Raw genomic sequence first — 21,468 nt, forward strand, 5'->3', positions numbered from 1 at the left:
TTGTAATAAAGTGATTAAAAAAAGTCTCAACTCACAGCTACACCACAGCCTTTCACTGCAAAACACACACACACACTCACACAAACACAGAAAAACACACACACACACACACACACACAGAAAAACACATGCACACACACACACACACACTCACAAACACACTCTCTCACACAAACACACATATACACACACACACACACACACAAACACACACTCTCTCATAAACACACACACACACACACACACACATACACACAAAAACGCACACACACATATACACACACACACAGAAAAACACACACAACACGTCGCTGTACACAATGTGGATCACTGTCCCTAACAATAGCCCTTGGGTGGCTGCTCGGCGGTCAGACTATTATTGTAGGTGTTTCTATGCTAATTATGTGTGACTGAGAGCATGTCAAAAGCAGTTACTGGAAACGAAGTGGGGAGATGGAAATTGTGAGGTTGGAATTACTTTTGCCGGCAACTTTTATGTTTCAACACAGTGGCTTTTGTCTGTCCGTCCGCTGAGCGCTTAACAAATGAGCGCGGCTTTAATAGACCGCGCTGAAATACACTGGGTCAATGTTATTGCACTACCGATGGAATTATGGGGAGAGAATGCAAGTGGATGGGGTAATGTTTTTAACGAATAGATGGCAAGATCAAGATGTTGGATAAAGTGAGATTTTTTAAAATATTTATTTCATTTTTTGGCAACATATTAGTGTCCAACGTTTTTACAGAACAGTGTGTGTGAGAGAGATAGATAGATAGATAGATAGATAGATAGATAGATAGATAGATAGATAGATAGATAGATAGATAGATAGATAGATAGATAGATAGATAGATAGATAGATAGATAGATAGATAGATAGATAGATAGATAGATAGATAGATAGATAGATAGATAGATAGATAGATAGATAGATAGAGAGAGAGAGAGAGAGAGAGAGAGAGAGAGAGAGAGAGAGAGAGAGAGAGAGAGAGAGAGATTTTGGATAGACTTTTTTTTTATGGAAAAATGTTCAAGTCTTGAGAATGCAATTTTAACAGAGGGAAATATATCATAAATCAGACAAAATATGGAATGAAAAATAGACAAAAAATCGCAAACTTTACCAGGGCTTGAAAAAAAACAATGCTTTTGCCTGCAGTGTCACAGTAAGACATCATCATCAAAGAGAAAAGGGTGTGTGTGTGTGTGTGTGTGTGTGTGTGTGTGTGTGTGTGTGTGTGTGTGTGTGTGTGTGTGTGTGTGTGTGTGTGTGTGTGTGTGTGTGTGTGTGTGTGTGTGTGTGTGTGTGTGTGTGTGTGTGTGTGTATGTGTGTGTGTGTGTGTGTGTCAGCAGCATCATGACCTCCTCCACTTCTGGCTGTCCGCGCGCGCTCTGCAGAAACCTCGTTGGCTTGACAGCAGTGAACGTGACGTCAGCACCTCACCGCTCCACTACATGTATAAACCCCCTCAAGCCTCCGGCACACACACACACACACACACACACACACACACACACACACACACACACACACACACACACACACACACACACACACACACACACACACACACACACAGAGAGAGCGAGCGAGTGTGTAAAAGTAGAAGCTGCTCCCAACTGTTGCCTGCCTGCCTGGACTAACTCACTCACTCACTCACTCGCTCGCTCAGCATCCACACACACAGTTCGTCTGACACACACACAGAGGAGAGGAGGGAGACGGCACGAGGCAGAAGGTGTTACGCACATTTAAGCGCAGGAAGCAAAAAAAGTGAGAGAAGATTTGGAACATTTTACGCACGGGATTTTCTTGGTTATGGCGCGTCTTTGAAGTTCACTTTGGATAGGTTTTGGACGCAAATTATTCTGCCCCTTTTTCCATTTGGGATTTTTATTTTTTCTTCTTTCCTTTTTTCTATCATATATATACAAAAATCATCTCAACACTCAAATGGCGCTTCCAAGTATGATTTCCTCGCACCTGTGTCTGTTGGTGTTAAACTGTTTCCTGGGTGCTTCTGCGTCAGTTAAAGGAGCGTCTACAACAGCTACTACTAAAGGAGTCGAAGGTGACAGTAGCGTCCTCGCGTTCTCAGATGACGCGCTGGATCAGGACGCGGTCTCTCAACACATGAACAAACTCTACGAGAAATACAACAAGGAAAACCGTCTGCGAGAGGGCAACACTGTCAGGAGCTTCAGAGCCAGCCAAGGTGTGTGTGTGTGTGTGTGTGTGTGTGTGTGTGTGTGTGTGTGTGTGTGTGTGTGTGTGTGTGTGTGTGTGTGTGTGTGTGCGTGCGTGCGTGCGTGCGTGTGTGTGTGTGAATCTATTGCATTGGATTACCTGCTTTACAAAACGATAGGTCTCCACTCCTGCAAAGCGCTTAAAAATATTTGCCATTAGCAGAGGTGTAATGTGACTAAGTACATTTACTTTGTTTGAGGCACTAGACTTGAATATGCTTTATACTTTTTACTCCACTACGTTTATCTGATAACTTAAATATCTAGTTACTTACAAATAAAGCTTCTTTAAAGCTATAGTGAGTAACTTCTGTCGCCCCCCATGAGGAATTCTGAGTAATTACAACAACACTGTCGGTGCATCTACATGAGGTAAAGCCTTCAGTGATTGTGCATGTTTTTTCTTAGCAGTACAATCAACAACTGAAACATTTCTTGGGCTCTTCTTGGGATTTTTCTGAGCTCCTGCACCAGTGTCAGGGGGAGGCAACACCAGTTTGTAAACGCTGCCATACTGAGAAATACAGAGAGAGTTTTGTGGAGCTGATAGACTTGATCAACGTTGTGTCAACTTATTTGGCGATGGCTCTAATGTAACCAAAATTCATTTATAGAAAGTTTCGCATTATATCTTTAAGTAAAGGACTTGAATACTTCCTCCACCACTAGCCATTAATATAGGCACCAAATGATCCTCCCAGAACAATAGCTATTAGAAGAATTCACAAAGCTTCCTGGATTATCTCCCATGGATGTACAGTATATTAAAAGTTCATAGGCAGTTGGTGGCTGCATGCATGTCCCGGGCCAGACGCTCTAAATAGGAAGGATTGTTTTGGAACAGTCTGAGAATGCATTTAAATGATTTCGGGGGGACGCTGTGGGCACCAGTCAGTGTGTGTTTGTTTGTGGCTACAAGCAGCTGTGCCCCATCTGATCAATTACCACGGACTAGACACACAAAATGCAGCCCAAAAAAAATGCATGCGATTTTCCCCTGCGAGCTATAGAGGCCAATGCCATACATACCCAGCATTCAACACGGTACAACCCCTCAGCTTATAGTGCAGTATTGTGTATTGTTACTGGTGGACAATGTACTCAACCCTAGTACTTAAGTAGAGTCAGTGATTCTGGAGAACGCTTGTTGTCAAAATCAGTTTTTGTCAAAAATCAGTGAATATCTCCTCATGATCTGCTACAACAAGCATTCTCCAGAATCACAGACTTCACCTTTAAATCAAAGTTTAGATTCTCCTGGTTCAAATATTACTCAACTACTAAGTGAAAGATGTCCAGAAAAAAAATTTTAATCGAGTTAAAGCACCAGTATTTGCTTTAAAAAAAGAACTTAGAACTAGATTTTTGCCTGATACATAGTCATTATATCTAGGACTCGAGATCCAACATGATAAAGGGATCAAATTTAGAAGTGAAGACACACATTTCGATCAAATTATAATGTTATAAGATCAAATGCAAACATTTTAATCATTGCTCATCGCATGAACTTACAATCGATTTGTGACAACATTCTAAAGTTGCGTGTGTACCAGTTGTATTTTATGAATTGAAAGTTCAACAGCTGATTTCAAGGCTTCTGTATGCTTAGCCTGAAAGTAATGAGTACTCACACAAGCTTCCTAAAATGAAGTAGTATAATTTTAGTTTTTTCGAAATGTAGTGGCGTGGAAGTCATTCATAAAAGCAGACACTCGAACAAAGTACAAATGCTTAAAAAATCTACTTTAAGTTCAGTACTCAAAAGTAAAAATGTACTTAGTTACTGTCCCACCACTGAGTATTGTGTGTTCCTGTTGTGGCTACGGGACATGTGTGTGTGTGTGTGTGTGTGCGTGCGTGCGTGCGTGCGTGCGTGCGTGCGTGTGTGTGTGTGTGTGTGACTCCCCCCATGTCCCCGGATGGAGTCAGTAGGGCTTACAGCACAGTCGTTCCAGGTTTTTATAAACACAACTCATAGACGTTTATATCCCCGCATAGCGCTCCAATGGCATATCATAACACGTGTGTATTTTTACTGCGGAGGGCCTGGCTGTAATACTAGGAGAGATGTAAGGCACTTTTCACAACAATGTTAGATCTGTTAAAACACTTGATTATGTCTTGGTGTCTGGGGGTAGACAGTGCGGGGCTGTATTAGGGATTTTTAAAGGGGGGGTAAAGCACTACCATATGCAGGCTAGATCCAACGGTAATGTATATCTCTTGAGCCGGTCTGTAGCCTATATACTTCCGTTGAACTTTTTACACACAATGGACAATAACTCCGCTGTTGGACGTTAATGTTAATCATGAATATGTTCGCTCTCAGTTCGCTCACACACACACACAAACACACACACACACACACACACACACACACACACACACACACACACACACACACACGAAAACTTAACCAGTAATATCCCAAGAGTGTGGTCTTTCTGAAGGGTAACTTGTGCAAATACTGCCTAAGAAAGTGTGCCACAGCTAACTACAGTCATGTTACACAGACCGAAGGAAAAGGTGTTTAATAGTTTAATTTTGACACTTAAGGCGAGACACGCAGACGCAGGCCAGGTGAAAAGGGTAAAACAATATACTTATAGATATCATCATGAAACTTTGCAAGTTGAGTATTAACATTACAGCAATTCCTTTTTTGTATTACAATTTTTGAGAAATGTGTGAATAACTAATTAGGCGTACATTGTTATCGCTTTAAACACCCTACATAGATAATGGATAAAGCCTGAGTTAAAATCTATCACTTTTACAACATATTAGAGTCCAACGTTTTTACTGAACAGATTTTGGATGCATCCTTTTTTCACCTAATGTGAATTGTTGACCTTTTATTCAATAGTATGAAAGAAGACATGATGTTATTGAAGCTAAATAGACCAAATTCTCAAAATGGACCATTCCTTAAAAAAAATCTTGACCTTATCATCAAATTGTTAGTTCCTTTCTCTACTGTAAGTGATAAATCAAAGGTGTATATCTTTCTTGTGTGGATATATATAAGCTTTCATTGTCGGGTTCTGTCCACTTTCCTAACTTGCCTCTGCTTGTCTCTCCACAGATTCCTCTGACAGGCGGACGGTTTACAGACTAAACCTGACGACGCTCGCCGACTCCGAGGTCATCATCTCGGCCACGTTCCATTTCCTGCTCCAGCGTCGGCCGCATCCCAAACCCTGGTTCCTCTGTAAAAACTTCAAAAAAAACTTCAAAAAAATCTTCAAAAACAGCCCTCCACCTCCGCCCTGTCATCAACCCTCTACCATCCACCCTCCCGCTCTGTCCACTATCAACTTGCTGCTTCGCTCTGTCCCACAGGGGTCAGGGGTTGAATTTGGGTCAATGGGATCGCTGCTAGGCAACGTGACTTTTAACCCCCACAGGAGAGGGGCGTGGCAGTTGAAAGACTTAACCCAGGTCATCAAGGAGGCACGGGACAAGGGTCATGACGTGCTGTCACTCGAAATAGACCAATCGGAGGAGACCTTGGTATTTTTCGCTTCCGGAGAAACGCCTTACGTGATACTGTACGCTAATGATGTAGCCTTGGATGAGCCCAATAGCGTAGCCTCAAGCCTTCAACGATATGACCCGTTTAGTGAAGCAGGGGAGAGAAGGCAGCATAGCACCTTGAAAGGACGCTCTAGGAGAGATGTATCTACGCAGGCGGATAGTATTCAGAGCAATGAATTACCTGAGGTGGACTACTACGGGCCAGGTGTGCACAAGAAGGAGGAGGTTTGGGAGAGCACTTGGTACCTCGCACTCAAACCCAAAATTCCTAAATCGGGAAAGAATTTTAAGAAGCAAAAGAGCCACGAAGACAAAGGTGTGGAGCAAGTTAAAGCAGCTCACGACAAAGAAGAACGTTTGGTTTTCAAAGAGGGAGATGGTACAGCGATCAAAGTTGATGATTCGACTGTTAAAAACCACAAAAATAGTCGCACGTCAACAGTACCCGACGGACAAAAGCTGGTCTTAGCACATGATAAAGAAGAATTCCCAGCTCTCAAACATGGCGAAGGAACATCACACGATTCACCCTTGAAAAATCACAAGGACAGTCGAAAGCAGGAACGTAGAAACGAGGGAAAGGACGCAAAAAAGCCCAAATTAAGCGGTGGGTCTCAGTCTCCTCTGCTGAGTTTTGACGAGCAGACTATGCGTGCGGCGCGGCGGAGGCAGTGGGCGGACACACAGCACAGGGGCTGCTCTAGGAGAAACCTCAGGGTCGACTTCGCAGACATCGGCTGGAGCGAGTGGGTCATAGCGCCAAAAGCCTTCGAAGCTTTCTACTGCGCCGGCACGTGTGGGTTCCCGATGCAAAAGGTAGGAGTATAAAAAAGTATTGTTTATACTTAGTAGTACAGTTTGGTTTGGTACAGAATGTTACCTTATTTCTAGCTTGTGTTTCCATTGCTGGATGGCGCTGGCTGTGACAGGTACGTAACTATGGTGACATATTAGCAGCAGGACACAGCCCGCCAATACATTCAATGAAGAAGAAGAATGTGACAGTAAACAAAATCAGTGAACACCTCCTTACGATCCGCTATCTGTCCGTACTGTGTGAGCACTGGTGTGAAAACACAGCCTAGGCTCTGTAAACTGGTATGTAAAGAAAAGGAATGTAAGCAAAGGGGGCCCACCATATCCACCATCTAGGGAACGCTTGGTACCCTTCCCAACTTTTGACAGTTTGCAGTACCGTACCAAACCAAACTGTACCACTGGGGCGCCCTTAGCTCAGTTGGTAAAGCGTCCCCCCCCCCGGGCCGGGCCTAGCAGCAGACCCGGGTTCGATTCCCGCCCACGGTCGTTCTCTGCATGTCACTCTCCTCTCTGCCCCATTTCACCTCTGTCTCTACACTATCAATAAAGCATAAAAATGCAAAAAAAAAATGTAAAAAAAAATGTCACTCCACATCATCTTATTTTGCTTTACTTTCAGTAACTATAGTGTGCTGATCTTTTCCTTTCATTTATTTTCTCCTTCCCAGGTAACGAGACCGTCTAACCACGCCACCATCCAGAGCATAGTCCGAGCCGTGGGCATCATTCCCGGGGTTCCCGAGCCGTGCTGCGTCCCCGAAAAGATGAATCCTTTGGCTGTTCTCTACCGCGACGAATCAAGGAACCCGGTGCTGAAAGTTTACCCCAATATGTCCGTCCAGTCCTGTTCATGTAGATAGGCAATGGGGAGGGGCCACAGGGGCACAAAAACAAGACTATTGGAGACAGTTCCATACCTCTGTTTGTATAGTGGTTTTCTCTTGTTACCGAGAAACTTTTAACTTTGGGAATTTCGTTTTTTCTTCGAAGGACGCAAGACTGTATAGACATCACTTCCATCTCTTCAGCAGACTTGAAGGGGCTGCGTTCCAAATCGCACATTTTCTTTTCACCATTCTACATACTACAGCCGATCATTAAAAGTATGTAGTTAGCATGCAGTATGCTACAATTTGGGACATACTTTTACTTATTTATTTCATCATAACATGGCGCCTTGAACTTGCCTCTTGCTTATATATCCGTCGCATCGCCACTTGTTTTCATACAGAGGCTCCATCGATATGACTTGATGTAACTTCCGGTGTGCAGTGGATTGTGGGTCAGAATCGCCCAAAAAAAAGCTGCTGATTTCCACACTAAAAATCACAACCGGATGTAGTAGGGCATCCGGGTATTTTTCAGCATGCTGCATCTGACCACATGTATTGGGACAATCCTAAATCTTTTTCTACCATACTAAATAGCGAGGGAAGTATGGGGATTGGAACGCAAGGACGCAATCTGGCATCTTTTTTGGCAAGAGGAACAGAGGCACACATGTAAAAGCAGGGCTCCCTCCACATGTACTAAGAGCCCGCTTTGTTTGTTTTGATTCTGCGTGTGAGATAATATTGAGGATTCTATGGACAGCAGCATTTCAAAGGATGTTTTCTTGGTTTTATCTCAGAATGTACCCGCAGAGTTTGTGTTCATGTTTTCTTTGAGCGCAAAGGGTATAAACAAAGGACTTTATCAGTGTGTCATGGGGCAGCACACAGACAGAAACACACACACAGAGACAGACAGACAGACAGACAGACAGAAAGACAGACACACACACAAACACTCACAGACACACACAGACAGACAGACAGACAGACAGACAGACAGACAGACACACACACACACACAGACAGACACACACAAACACACACAGGCACACACACACAGACAGAAACACACAGACAGACAGACACGCACACACACCCACACACACACACAGACACACACACACACACACACACACACACACACACAGACAGACACACAAACACACACAGACACACATAGACACACAGACAGACACACACATACAGACAGACACACACACACACACACACATACAGACACACACACACACACACACACACACACACACTCGTAGATGACAGATTACAGAGATTATGTAACCTATTTCTACATTTCCACATACTGTGTACAGCTGTTGTTACTTTCTAAAGGTGGAGTCAGTGAGTCTGGAGAATGCTTGTTGAAAAAGACCCTGTTTTTCAAAATCAGTAAATATCTCCTCACAATCCGCTACCTGTTTGTCTGCGCTTATAACAGAAATCCAGGGTTAACACACAGCCCAGGCTCTGTAAATTCTGTATTAACACTAGATTTTTATTTCCGTGCACACACACAGTAAGGACAGATAGCAGATCATGAGGAAATATTCACTGATTTTGACAAAAGGTAATTTTGACAACAAGCGTTCTCCAGAATCACTGGCTCCACCTTTAAGCCAATACTCCACAATGTACATACATTACATGCGACCCTCATTTGTTTGCAACACAATAAGGTTATTGTACATTGTGCTTTGCTCTGAATATCTTTCAAAGGGAAATGTCCGAAATGGAATTGTTGAGACACATCTGGAGTTAATTCACACCCGCCAACCCCCCCCCCCTCCCCCCTCCCCTCCTCCCCTCCTCATCCCCTCTCCCCCTCCCCCCGAACACTTCAAGAATGTTATAATGAAAGCAGAAATATTTTTCTATTATGAATGTGAAACTTAGTTAAAAAAAATAATGTGTCATGGTTTCTAGGTTTATGTATTACTATATATTAGAAGAGATGTTGTTGTTATTTTGTATGTTTAAATTATGAAAAGTTAGCCTTCTATAAGGTAGAAAATAAAAAAGTAATTTAATCCAATTTTTTTCTTGCTGGAATATATATTTTTTTCATACAGTTGTGCCTTTTCTATTACGTTTAAAGCTATAGTGCGTAACTTCTGTCGCCCCCATGAGGAATTCTGAGTAATTACAACAACACTGTCGGTGCATCTACATGAGGTAAAGCCTTTGGTGATGGCGCATGGATTTTATACCTTCTGCTGTACGTCCAGATTTTTCTCTTAGCAGTAGAATCAACAACTGAAACATTTCTTGGGCTCTTCTTGAGGATTTTTCAAATAGACTTTTTTTTTCAAAGAGATGCTTACAGACAGATGATCTCAACATCTCAACCCCTTTTAACTGAACAGCTTGACACATTAATTCACATAAGGAAGAGGGGGGGCCATGTGAGTAAGAGGGGGGCCCCCCAGTGCCCCCATGTGAGACTAAACTCTGTCTCAAGCTGACAGGGGCCTGACAACGGGAACCTTTAGATTATTAACTCATCACTCTGCGGTGGTTTTGAGCCTAAACGTTGGAACAGAATTCCACATCTGTAAACAGTACAATGCTCTGAAGTTCCCCACAGACAGACAGACAGACAGACAGAGACAGACAGACAGAGACAGGCAGACAGACAGAGACAGACAGATAGGCACAGAGGCACTTGAAAGGGGGCATAAGATTGATCCCATACTGTTTATTGTAATAAGCATAATGCTATATTATCTGCTTGTGCTTTTGCTTTTGGGCTGAGTGCCTGCAATGGTGCACGGCATAAAAATCTAAAAAAGTAAAGAAAACTCAGAAGTTCAAGGCATCTTTCTTCACCAGATTGTTTTAGTTTTGAGGCCAGAACTTAAACTCATATTTCTTTAGGAAGACTGCCTACTATTTGAGCAAACTCATTATATTTTGTTGAGAAAACTTATCTTTCACATGTATTGAAAATTCATCTTTCATAAGTGTAGAAACTTTACATTTGAGTTCGAAATACAAAGAAGGTTGGTCAAAATGTTTGGTAACACTTTATAATAACTATCCGTTGTAACTCGTTAATAGATCATTAGTAAACTCTTAATTAATGATTATTAATTATTTGTTAAGTGTTTGTTAGCAGTTTGTTAAGGATTTATAACAATGGTAGATAGTTAATAGCTTAATAATTGAATCAGTTCATCTGGGAGGTAATCCGAGATGCCGACGAGGCTGAAATAGGCTATAGACTATACACAGTGCATGGGCAACTGAGGGCAGCCCCATTTTCAAATATTTTTAAATAAACTCAATACACACTGTGCATGCCATGGACTTGAACGTGACGTGATCAGTTAATCTCGGATTACCTCCCAGATGAACTGATTCAATTATTAAGCTATTAACTATCTACCATTATTATAAATCCTTAACAAACTGCTAACAAACACTTAACAAATCATTAATAATCATTAATTAAGAGTTTACTAATGATCTATTAACGAGTTACAACGGATAGTTATTATAAAGTGTTACCAAATGTTTATTTTACCATTAGATAGTTTTCAAACTGTCTGAAAAACATTCTAGTAGTACGTATAACTCAAAACTTTAAGTTACATTACATATGAATGATGAGTGAACTTTACAAAATATAATTAGTTGGCTCAAATTTAGACAGTTTTCCTTCAAATGTAAGATTGTAAGTTGGCCTAAAAACTAAACTAAAAAGTCTAATGCACTGCTGTGACATGTAACAATGAGATGATAAACACTATCACAACCATCACAACCCTAAATATATTTTCTTTTATCCATATTTGACGACATCAGGGAGCATTGTCTCACATACTGAATGTATGATTCATTCTGGGCGCTCAAAAAGCTAAAAAAACCTTTCAACAAACGCATCCTTTATAGGCCCTAACCTCACCTCCATTTTAAATTATGATTATGGCTGAAATTACGGCCTATTACAAATCATGTTTACATTGATAAACGTTTTAGCTTCAAAGTATATCGACCACGAACGGGCCCAATTGAATTGGATTGTATAAGGAACATATCCAGGTTGGATTTCCCCCCCCCCCCCCCCCTCATTTCCTTATTGCTTTTTAACAGTCCCGGGCTGCACGGTTCGGTCTAGGCTGCTATTACATGGTGAACCCTGTGTCAACCACAATCAAAGTCACAGGAGAGTACTTACCATTGTAAGGGGGTTGGTGTGTGTGTGTGTGTGTGTGTGTGTGTGTGTGTGTGTGTGCGTGCGTGCGTGCGTGCGTGCGTGCGTGCGTGCGTGCGTGCGTGCGTGCGTGCGTGCGTGCGTGCGTGCGTGCGTGCGTGCGTGCGTGCGTAGATTTCATGTCTTGTGTAGGGCCAATTTCAAGCGGAGAAAAACCCACAGTATAGTCCATGGTCTTGTGTTCAGACTAGCTTGGCCTGGCCGCCCGTGCCTTGAAAAGCCAAAAAAAAAAAACTCAACTGAGTCGAAAGTGGAACCAAGAACAATATTTGTTTTTCCACATGATGACTGTTCAATTAACGGAGAGCTATACCGCCATTATTAGACAACAGAGGATTTCTGTGTTCCAGCTGAAACGGTTCTTTTTCCCCTCACATGGTTACTAAGCTACTAAGCCATGAGGACTATTAGTTTTATTCATTAGGATGTAGCTTTTAATAGAGTGACATTGTACCGATTCTTAATCACCCATTCAATCATGTGGACCACTTGGTATATAGGCTATTTTATTTTTATAAATTCACTATTTTCCCCGAAATAAATTGAAAAAAAAAAGTTTTTAACTTGTTTCCAATTAACTTTTGGGACTTTTAATTCGGCCAAGAAGGAAGTGCCATTTCAGTCTAGGAATAAATAGTTCTTAAAAAGATTTAGGAAAGGATTAGGAACACGTTGCAACATTTTGTGTGCAGATTTCATGTGTTGTGTAGGTTTCAGTCCCAGTAATAATAGATATGAGGGATCGGATGGTCTCCAATTGATCATTCATCATCACAAGCAGAGCCAGATTTAAACCCATTAAAGGTCAGTGATTCTGGAGAACGCTTCAGCAATGCTTTACCTGTCCTGTTCCCGTGCGTTCCAAATTACATTTTAATTGTATCTATACTGTCTACTTAAGAATGTTGGTTTGCGGGGGCGCCCTTAGCTCAGTTGGTAGGGCGTCCCCCCCATGGGCCTCGGCCAGCAGCGGACCCGGGTTCGATTCCAGCCCACGGTCGTTCTCTGCATGTCACTCCCCTCTCTGCCCCATTTCAACTCTGTCTCTACACTATCAATAAAGCATAACAATGCCCAAAAAAAATCTTAAAAAAAAAAGAATGTTGGTTTGCAAAATGCAATTGGATGATACTCATATAAAAGTTGATAACAGGAGTTTGTGTGTGCGTGTGCCTGTGCGTGTGTTTGTGTGTGTGTGGGGGGATTATATTGCTGCTAATGTTACAGTGAGTGAGTGAACATGGTCGAGTCTTGACTTTCCCATGAACCCCGGGTCTCCTGAACGCCTCATTTACCTGCAACAGAGACGGCTATTTAAGTCCATGTGTGAAACATAAAAAACCCCAAAACTCCAAGCACTGGGTTTATGTGTGTGGACTCCATCCAGGTCTGTAGATCTATGATAACCAAGAAACGTATTCAAATGGATTTTGACTTTCTCAACAAAATAATAATAAGTTGACTAAACTACTTTTCTACTTTTCCCTAAATTTTGGACATTTAGTATGTAGAACAGGGGTCGCCAACCTTTTTGAACCTGAGGGCTACTTCATGGGTACTGAGTCATACGAAGGGCACCCAGTTTGATACACTCTTCTGAAATAACAAATTTGCTCAGTTTGCCTTTAGTTATATATTATTATTAATGATTAATGATACTCATCTATGTGAAGACACTGATCAGGTTAATGATTTCTCACAATGATTATCAACAATGACTTAAAAAAGGTGGGAAACAGATTATTATGCTATTTTTAGAACAGGCCTGCGGGCACCTCATATGGTCCTTGCGGGCCGGGCACTGTGTTGGTGACCCCTGATGTAGAACTTAAAACTTGAAGGTACATTACATATGGATGATCGGTTATCTCAACTAAAGATAATAAGTTGGCTCAACGTGCAGAAATGCCTTTTTAAGACCTGTATATAATATTCTTGGATTTATAAAATTAAAAAAGTCTGTATCCAAAAGAAATTCTATAAAAACACTAATATGTTGTACAAATTTGATAAAGATTTTAACTCTGGCTTTATCCAACATCTAGATTTTGGGTTTTTAAAGAGATGCAAATGTACACAAAATTAGTTGGATATTGCCAAATTTGGGGCGCTCCGGTGGCGTAGTGGATAGAGCGCGTACCATATTGGCTCCGGCCTTCGTTGCAGTGGTCGCGGGTTCAAATACGGCCCGTGGACCTTTACTGCAGGTCATCCCCCCCCTCTCTCTCTCTCTCTGTCTCCCCATTTCAACTCTGTACTGTCTAATAAAGCTTGAAAGTGACAAAAAAAAAAGATATTGCCACATTTGCATAATATATTTAAACTTTTCAGAATAACTTGCCCTACACTGTTTCATTGTCAGTAATCAACTCGCAAAGTTTCATGATAATATCTATAAGTTAAAATCGTTACCCTATTCACCTGCAATGTCTGCTATGGAAAAATTGGTCTCAGTCGCCGCCTATTGGAAAAGACAGGCACTTGCACCCTCTGACTTGAACCAACATCATAGTAGAAGAAAAATACTCAACACGTCTGTTTCATTTCCATTATTTTTAGATTTCAAAAAACAATATTGTGCAAAACACACTCGTACAAATCAGAGCATATATAGGAACACAAGAGAAAAGCTGATCAATAAGACTGGGATGCCTCGAGATATTTATGACAATCATGAGCTGTTCCATATAAGGCACAAAATAACCAAGCAATACACACATACACACACATATACACACACACACACACTCACTCACTCGCTCGCACGCACACACACACACACACACACACACACACACACACACACACACAGCAGGGCTAAATGGACAGACAAGCAAACTGCAGTGAGATCAACTTGTTAACACATAGCTCTATCTCCATCTAGTGGAGAGGCTACGGTGGCCATGAGTGTCCAATTTGCTTTCTTCTTTTTTTTTATCTTTACAGCTATGACTACATTCACTGTTTCACACCTAAAGTCTTGCTGTGAATATGGAGTCTAAAACCAGTTAAAGGTGCAGTGTGTAGACTTGATTGGCATTTTATCAGTACAGTCTTGGTAAAAAATGGAATATAATATTCATCGTTATGTTTAGAATCTACATTTGAGCATTTTTATATATAGTGGGTGTCTTGGCGAAATGCATCTGTTGGAAGACAAAGAAGAAGTACTATAGAATAAATAACTAAACACATCTTCACCTCATCACTTGATATTGTGGAAAGACTTGAGGCAGTGGTGGATGATGCCATCTTTAGTAACTATAGCGTCTTGTCCTTGAAGGCCACCGTAGCTTTCTGTAATTATTCCGAAAGTGAGCGGTCACCAAGGGAGCGTTGCAATCTGGAATCTCACCACTAGATGATGCCAAAACACACCATTAAAATCACACTGCACCTTTAAAATACGAGCATCATTTTAGGCAATAAATAACATTTTCTGTCCAGTTTTTTGTCCTTTTTTTGAGTCAATTATGCGACGTCATGTGTCTGGAAAGGTGGTGCCTCTCTCGGAAGTACTCGTGGCAAATGGGACACGTGAGTTTCTCCTCTCTCCTCTTCCTCACTTGGGACTCGGCCGCGAACTCCTTCTTGTGGTGCGAGCGCATGTGGAACACCAGATCCGACGTCATGCGAAAGGACAGGTTGCATTTGGCGCACCAGTTCTGCACGGACACGCCGAACGAATTGAACGTCGGCGGTAGTATCGCTAGTGACGGTGTGGTGGGCGCGGTTTGCAATTGTACCCCAATGTTCCTGGACCAGTGTTGTGGTGCATAATGGTAATGGTTGTTTAATGCGACTTGGGACGGCACTGTCACACTTTGCTGCTGTTGTAATTCTGCGCTTAAGATATTCGACGCCATTAGATTGTTATATCCCAAAACAGCCTGCATGTCGTCAATGTGTCGAGATGGAACGGCGGTGGCGGTTGGTGGGTTGCTAAGTTGCATGGGAGAAGTTCTTTTACTGGGTTTGCAGAAAGCGCTTTTCTGGTCGCCATGGCTGCCAGAACGGACCAGTGAAAAAGCACTACTGTTGCTACGTCTGGCGCTACTAGAACTCGAGCTCTCGGCTGCCTCCTCCTCCTCCTCCTTCGAGCGTGCCTCCATTTTTCTTTCGTGCGTAAAAGTCTCTTCTGCGAAATTCTTAGTACATCCCAAATGATCCGGTTTGGAGGAGGACTTATCCGCTTTCAATTTCCCCGCAGAAGAAGAAGAAGAAGAAGAAGAAGAAGAAGAAGAAGAAGAAGAAGAAGAAGAAGCATTTCCTGTTTCCTGTTGTAGTAGTTCGTAGCCCGGTCCCTTATTTAGCTGTGTGGATATATTGTCATCGTTTAAGATATTCGTTTTTTCCAACAGAACCGTCTTCCTCCCTTTAGCACAAGGAGTGTCTTCGTATTTCCGTCTCTTGGGGTAAATCACTGCGTCCGCACTTGTCCCGCTGGTGTTGCTAGGTGATTTCTTGTGTTCTAAATCCCGTGCGATGTTGTGGAAGTCGGTCACGCGTCGAGGCCTCCGTATTTCGGCCGCCGCTAGCTTGTTTTGTTCGTAAATGTCGCGTTGACTCCAGTTGTCGCTCTTCACCTGAGCGCACAGGAAGCGACAGTGGGACAGGAAGGGAAACTCGTTCTTGAAGACCTGCCCACAGCGGCCGCATTTCAACTCTGGAAAAGACAAACACAAAAGAATTCAAAATGAGAACCATGGACAGATAATAATAGTAATAGATTACTTTTTTGGGGGAGGCCTTTAATAATTTTAATTTGTCTTTCCGCTTTTCCCCTCTCAATTACCACACTCCAGAGGGGGTCAGAGCGCAGGGTCAGCCCATAGTACGGCGCCCCTGGAGCAGTTTTGGGGTTAAGTGTCTTGCTCAAGGACACAATGGTAGAGATGGTGGGCACTGTAGACGTGATACCAGCCACCACTAGTTTTACAAGTAACACCCTCCTGTCCGGTGCCGGGGATCGAACCAGAGACCTCGTGGTTACTGGTCGTCCCCCTTTCCTAGTCCACCCTTCCACCCAAACCCATATGATGCTATACAGATGCTTATAACGACTCTTAGCGAGGCACATAAGCCTAAATTGGCCTATGACCTTGTAATTGAGCTCTTCCTCGCCTTTTTATTTATACTTTATTTTTGGGATTTATTTATTTTTTAAAGAACACAGACAACTGTAAAAGTGAACACACAAACAAAAGACAAACTAAAATAAACAACTAACATGGCGTACTCTACTTAACAGGTGTCTAAGGACATTGTTTAAACTAAAGGTAAATGTTGCTCCTCCTCACCTTGACTGGCAAATGTAGGGTTAGACAATGAGACCATAAAACGCTCTTTCTGCCTTTTCTCAGGCTAGGATGAACCAATTTCTAAGGTTTTTTCACATTTACACTATACATAGGAACTCAGAGTTCAATACACCTTCATATTTCCACCAGTGAAGTAGGTCTTAAGGGTCACAAAAGCCTAAATATGACATTGTATTTGAGCTGCTCCTCACCTTGACTGGCCCCCCGTCTCATGTCAGTGAAGCCCAGCAGATGAGACAGTTCCTGGTCGTACCACACTAAGAGTTCCTCTTCTGGCTGGACGTCCCGTACGGTGCGCACATACAGCTGACCGGCTTTAAGGAACGCCTCAGTGTTCTGTTCCCCTGGGTTACGGGCCGCCGCCACCAGACGTAGCCACGACAACACCAAGGAAGAGTTACGCATGGCCTCGGGGTCCACCTGTTGAGAGGAAATATATATATTGATGTTTTACTCAAACAAAAACATTGGAAAACCATATACTGTATATAGGCTACAACAGGTTTAAAAAAAAAGTTAGACTGTTTTGATACAATCACTACAACAAAACATTTGCAATATCTAAAATAATGCGTTAAACATTGTTCTAGGCCTATAGTCATTTACAGAAGCACAGACAAGGTTTAGTAGCCAACAATTAACACCTAACTGTACATTTTGGACCTTTTATTTATACTGGAATAATCTATATCGATAATTATCTAGGCTACATACATCTCAGAAAAAAATTAAGAGACCAGTCTGGATTTTTCTTAAATCTTCATCGCTACATTACTTAATGGAAATGCTCTTAATGACAACATTATTATTGTGAATTCATAGAAATGTTGTCAGTAGTTTACATTATAAAACCTAAATGTTCATTCTACTCAAACATATGACTATAAATAGTAAAACGAGAGACACTGGACAATTGGAGTGGTCTCTTAATTCTTTTCAGAGCTGTAGCCTATAGCCTACTAGAAAAATTGCACCCCAAAAAAAACTCAAAATTGACCAGTGCTTGAACTCACCCTGAAGACGTAGGATTTGTTCGTCTTGTCGCTGGACTTCAGCGCTATGAAGGCGATGGTGTCATAGAAAGTGTTCTGGAGCACGCACGGACCGAAGCTCGTGCCCGCGGGGATGCTGCGCGTGACCACCACGCTGGTGAAGAGGTCCGCGGGATGCTGCAGGACTTTACTGTCTCCCGACCACACCGACCGAGTCATCAAAGAGTGATCCATAGTCAAACTGAAAGAAAATACAAACGTTATCATTAGTTAAGGAGCTAATAGACAATAGGGTTAGACAGTGAGACCATAAAACACTCTTTCTGCCTTTTCTCAGGCTAGGATGAACCGATTTAAATTTGTTTTGCACATTTATAGCCTACTAAATAGGATCTCCGAGTTCAATACACCGTCATATTCCAACTGTGAAGTCGGTCGTTAAGGAGCTAATAGACAATATAGGTTTGAAATGGTTATAACGAATGGTTTACTATTAGGCTTTTAGTTCCAAATTTGGGTGAAATCGGGAAAACTAACTTAACATTAGACTTAGAATTAGACTAATATGAGAACTATTCAAAAAGACACTATATCAACTATTTGTTTCATTCAAAATATATAGGCTAGGCTATAGAGCATAGATAGATAGATAGATAGATAGATAGATAGATAGATAGATAGATAGATAGATAGATAGATAGATAGATAGATAGATAGATAGATAGATAGATAGATAGATAGACAGTGACATCTTACAAAACACATTACATTTGTTTAATTCAAATAGGGCCTAGTATATATCAAATAATTCGCCTATTAAATCAAATGTAGGTTGTTGTGGTCTGACATGCCGTTAGCTGCCGTTGGACTCAGATGCCCTTACCCGCGCTGAATTGCGTTCCTTGCAATATTGAAAGAAAAAAAATGTATACAACTGAATTTTATATATTTTTCTGCTAAATTGACGCGTGTCCCGATGGTAGCAGCCGGTGCCGGTGTCGATGCAAAGTGATTCCTAACGTCCTTTGTCTCAGTTAGTTTCAGTCGGTTTCTCCTTTTGTTTCCCCATCTGCCGCTGAACCCAACTGTCTCCGTTAGAAGTTCATTATGTTTTCTCCTCATTTACGCAAAGCATCAACGTTGGGAGATTACGTAATTATTCTTTTTTTGTGTGTGTTTAGGCTACTTCACTGTTTAATAGAAAGTGTCGGATCTTTATTATTTAGAGGGTTTAACCTTAAAAGTGTTGTTGACAGTTTACATTATATACAGAATTATCACAGCAAATATTATGTATCTGTGACTGGTGCCAATCTGACAATGCCAGTTAGGAATAGGCTAAATATAATATTTGAGAAAAACGTAGGAATATAACGTAGGCTAACAATTTTTTAGCTCACTGCCTTTTGGATCTTTAGGGTTCAAATGATCTTGTAATTTGTTGACATTTTAGAATAGAATAGAATAAAAAAGAATATAATAGAAAACCTTTTATTGTCATAAACCTATGCAATGCACACCGAGATTAAAATTAGCTTTTCCTTAAAGTGCATTTAAAAAGAAAATAAATTGTTTTATCAAATAACAGACATACACAAACAACATTACAGCGAGGCATCACATCAGAATGACCTGGTGCCAATTTGACAACGTCATTCCTCAGACTAAAAAATACTGTATAATCATATTTGAGAAAGGAAAAACGCTTAGCCTATCACCTTAAAGGCAATAGAAGATAATCCAATCAATCAATCAATCAATCAATCAATCAATAACCTTTATTTTCACTCGAAAGACACTGAGGTTTCCCCAGTGACGACGAGCATACACAATAAACACAATTACAAGGATAACATATAATAAGCAGAGAAAACAGAAATAAAACAGGATAAAAATGAATTTAAAGCCTATATATATATAATTGGATTAATATTGTTGCATGTGCACTCACGTGGACATTGAGGAGGTTGGGTCGCCTATACGCAGTAAGTTGTAGCAGGTGCAGTGGCTCTGTAGCGATGCTCTCCCTGGGTCTCTGTCTGTCTGTGGTGAAGAGATGAGATAGTTATCCGACCGATTCTCCCTCCGTACTGCCGCCTCTCTGCCTCTCTCACTCCCACTTATCTCCTTCACAGAGCGCACTGGAGCGTGGCGCGTTGATGTAAACACGTGCGCGCTCACGTATACACACACACACACACACACAGAATCGCACACACACAGAATCACACACACAAAAAAGAATCACATACACAGGCACACACACACACACACACACACACACACACATTGTTGGCTACACGCGTGCGCAGATATGCCTTTGAATTTAGCCCCTTGTCAGATTCTCTCCAACCCTTGTCTGATTTACATTCCCTTTCAGTGAAGAAGAGGGACACAGGAGCTGGTCAGGACATGTTGTGATAATTAGGGTCAACAATGCACATTAGGGGGGCTTTCTTCATCTGATTGTCTATCCAGTGTGGACATACTTTGAACCACATATGAACAAATTCAATATTTCACCCTGTACTAATATAATATAATATTTTCAATATAATGCTTCATCTTAATTGGTTAAATGCACGTCTGCATTTCTTATAACCATATAATCTACACAGCTTTTTTATCCTAAAATTGAGCTATTCTGACATCAAATTATTGGGATGGACGGACGGACGGACAGACAGACAGACAGACAGACAGACAGACAGACAGACAGACAGACAGGTAAATAGACAGATAGATAGATAGATAGATAGATAGATAGATAGATAGATAGATAGATAGATAGATAGATAGATAGATAGATAGATAGATAGATAGATAGATAGATAGATAGATAGATAGATAGATAGATAGATAGATAGATAGATAGATAGATAGATAGATAGATAGATAGATAGATAGATAGATAGATAGATAGATAGATAATTGCCCTGGCCCTGTAAAATGGGTCTGTATATGATTATGTTTCAGGCCAGTCTGGCTGTATGTGCTACGGGGCAAATGCATAATTCATAAAGTAAATGTTTCTGTCTAATGAGCGTTTAATGGATTATTCTGCTTCAAAGCTCCAGTTTGGTCTTCATGTCCTGGTGGATATGGAGCCAAGTTTAACTAATGAGGAACACATGAAAGCCCTGTGCTGGGGGGCACACTGCAACTGTCTGGAAAATGAAGAACAATAGGCTATATTAAAGGCTGAAAAATGTTTAAATCTATAGTGAGTAACTTTTTTGTATAATATATGTCGGTTACATTCAAGCCATCACCAAATGAGTTGACATAAAGTTGATCAAGCCTATCAGCTCCACAAAACTCTCTCTGTATTTCTCAGTATGGCAGCGTTAACAAAACTGGTGTCGATTCTGGGCAATTTTCTTTCTTAGTTCCTCTGTTTTTTATTTGAGGACATGCTTTGATTAAAGTTTGTAACGCCGCAAAATAAATGACCAAATTATCGGTTTATTAAAGTTATAT

The 21,468-nt window shown here is 41.3% G+C and overlaps 2 protein-coding genes across 2 annotated transcripts; one reads left to right on the forward strand and one right to left on the reverse strand.

Annotated features, from left to right (window-relative positions):
* The first annotated feature begins 1,692 nt into the window (after positions 1-1,692).
* Positions 1,693-9,446, forward strand: gdf10a (growth differentiation factor 10a). Its single transcript, XM_080036449.1, has 3 exons — positions 1,693-2,221; positions 5,341-6,608; positions 7,280-9,446. Exons 1-3 carry the CDS (start codon positions 1,960-1,962, stop codon positions 7,469-7,471), a joined length of 1,722 nt encoding a protein of 573 aa, XP_079892575.1. The 5' UTR covers positions 1,693-1,959; the 3' UTR covers positions 7,472-9,446.
* A 5,696-nt stretch (positions 9,447-15,142) lies between these two features.
* znf488 (zinc finger protein 488) lies at positions 15,143-18,222 on the reverse strand (the record flags this gene model as incomplete). The annotated part of the gene is made up of 4 exons (XM_080036833.1): positions 15,143-15,680; positions 16,035-16,341; positions 17,188-17,416; positions 18,010-18,222. 4 exons carry the CDS (start codon positions 18,220-18,222, stop codon positions 15,143-15,145), a joined length of 1,287 nt encoding a protein of 428 aa, XP_079892959.1.
* Between the last annotated feature and the right edge of the window lie 3,246 nt (positions 18,223-21,468).

The sequence above is a fragment of the Ammodytes marinus genome (assembly GCF_949987685.1).
Source record: "Ammodytes marinus genome assembly, chromosome: 11".
Classification (NCBI taxonomy): Eukaryota; Metazoa; Chordata; class Actinopteri; order Uranoscopiformes; family Ammodytidae; genus Ammodytes; species Ammodytes marinus.

Bases quoted from the DNA above. Each gene is read 5' to 3' on its own strand.
- gdf10a (XM_080036449.1), top strand. From the start codon at position 1,960: ATGGCGCTTCCAAGTATGATTTCCTCGCACCTGTGTCTGTTGGTGTTA. The intron at 2,222-5,340 runs GTGTGTGTGTGT...GTCTCTCCACAG, and splicing joins GAGCTTCAGAGCCAGCCAAG to ATTCCTCTGACAGGCGGACG. The intron at 6,609-7,279 runs GTAGGAGTATAA...TCTCCTTCCCAG, and splicing joins GTGGGTTCCCGATGCAAAAG to GTAACGAGACCGTCTAACCA.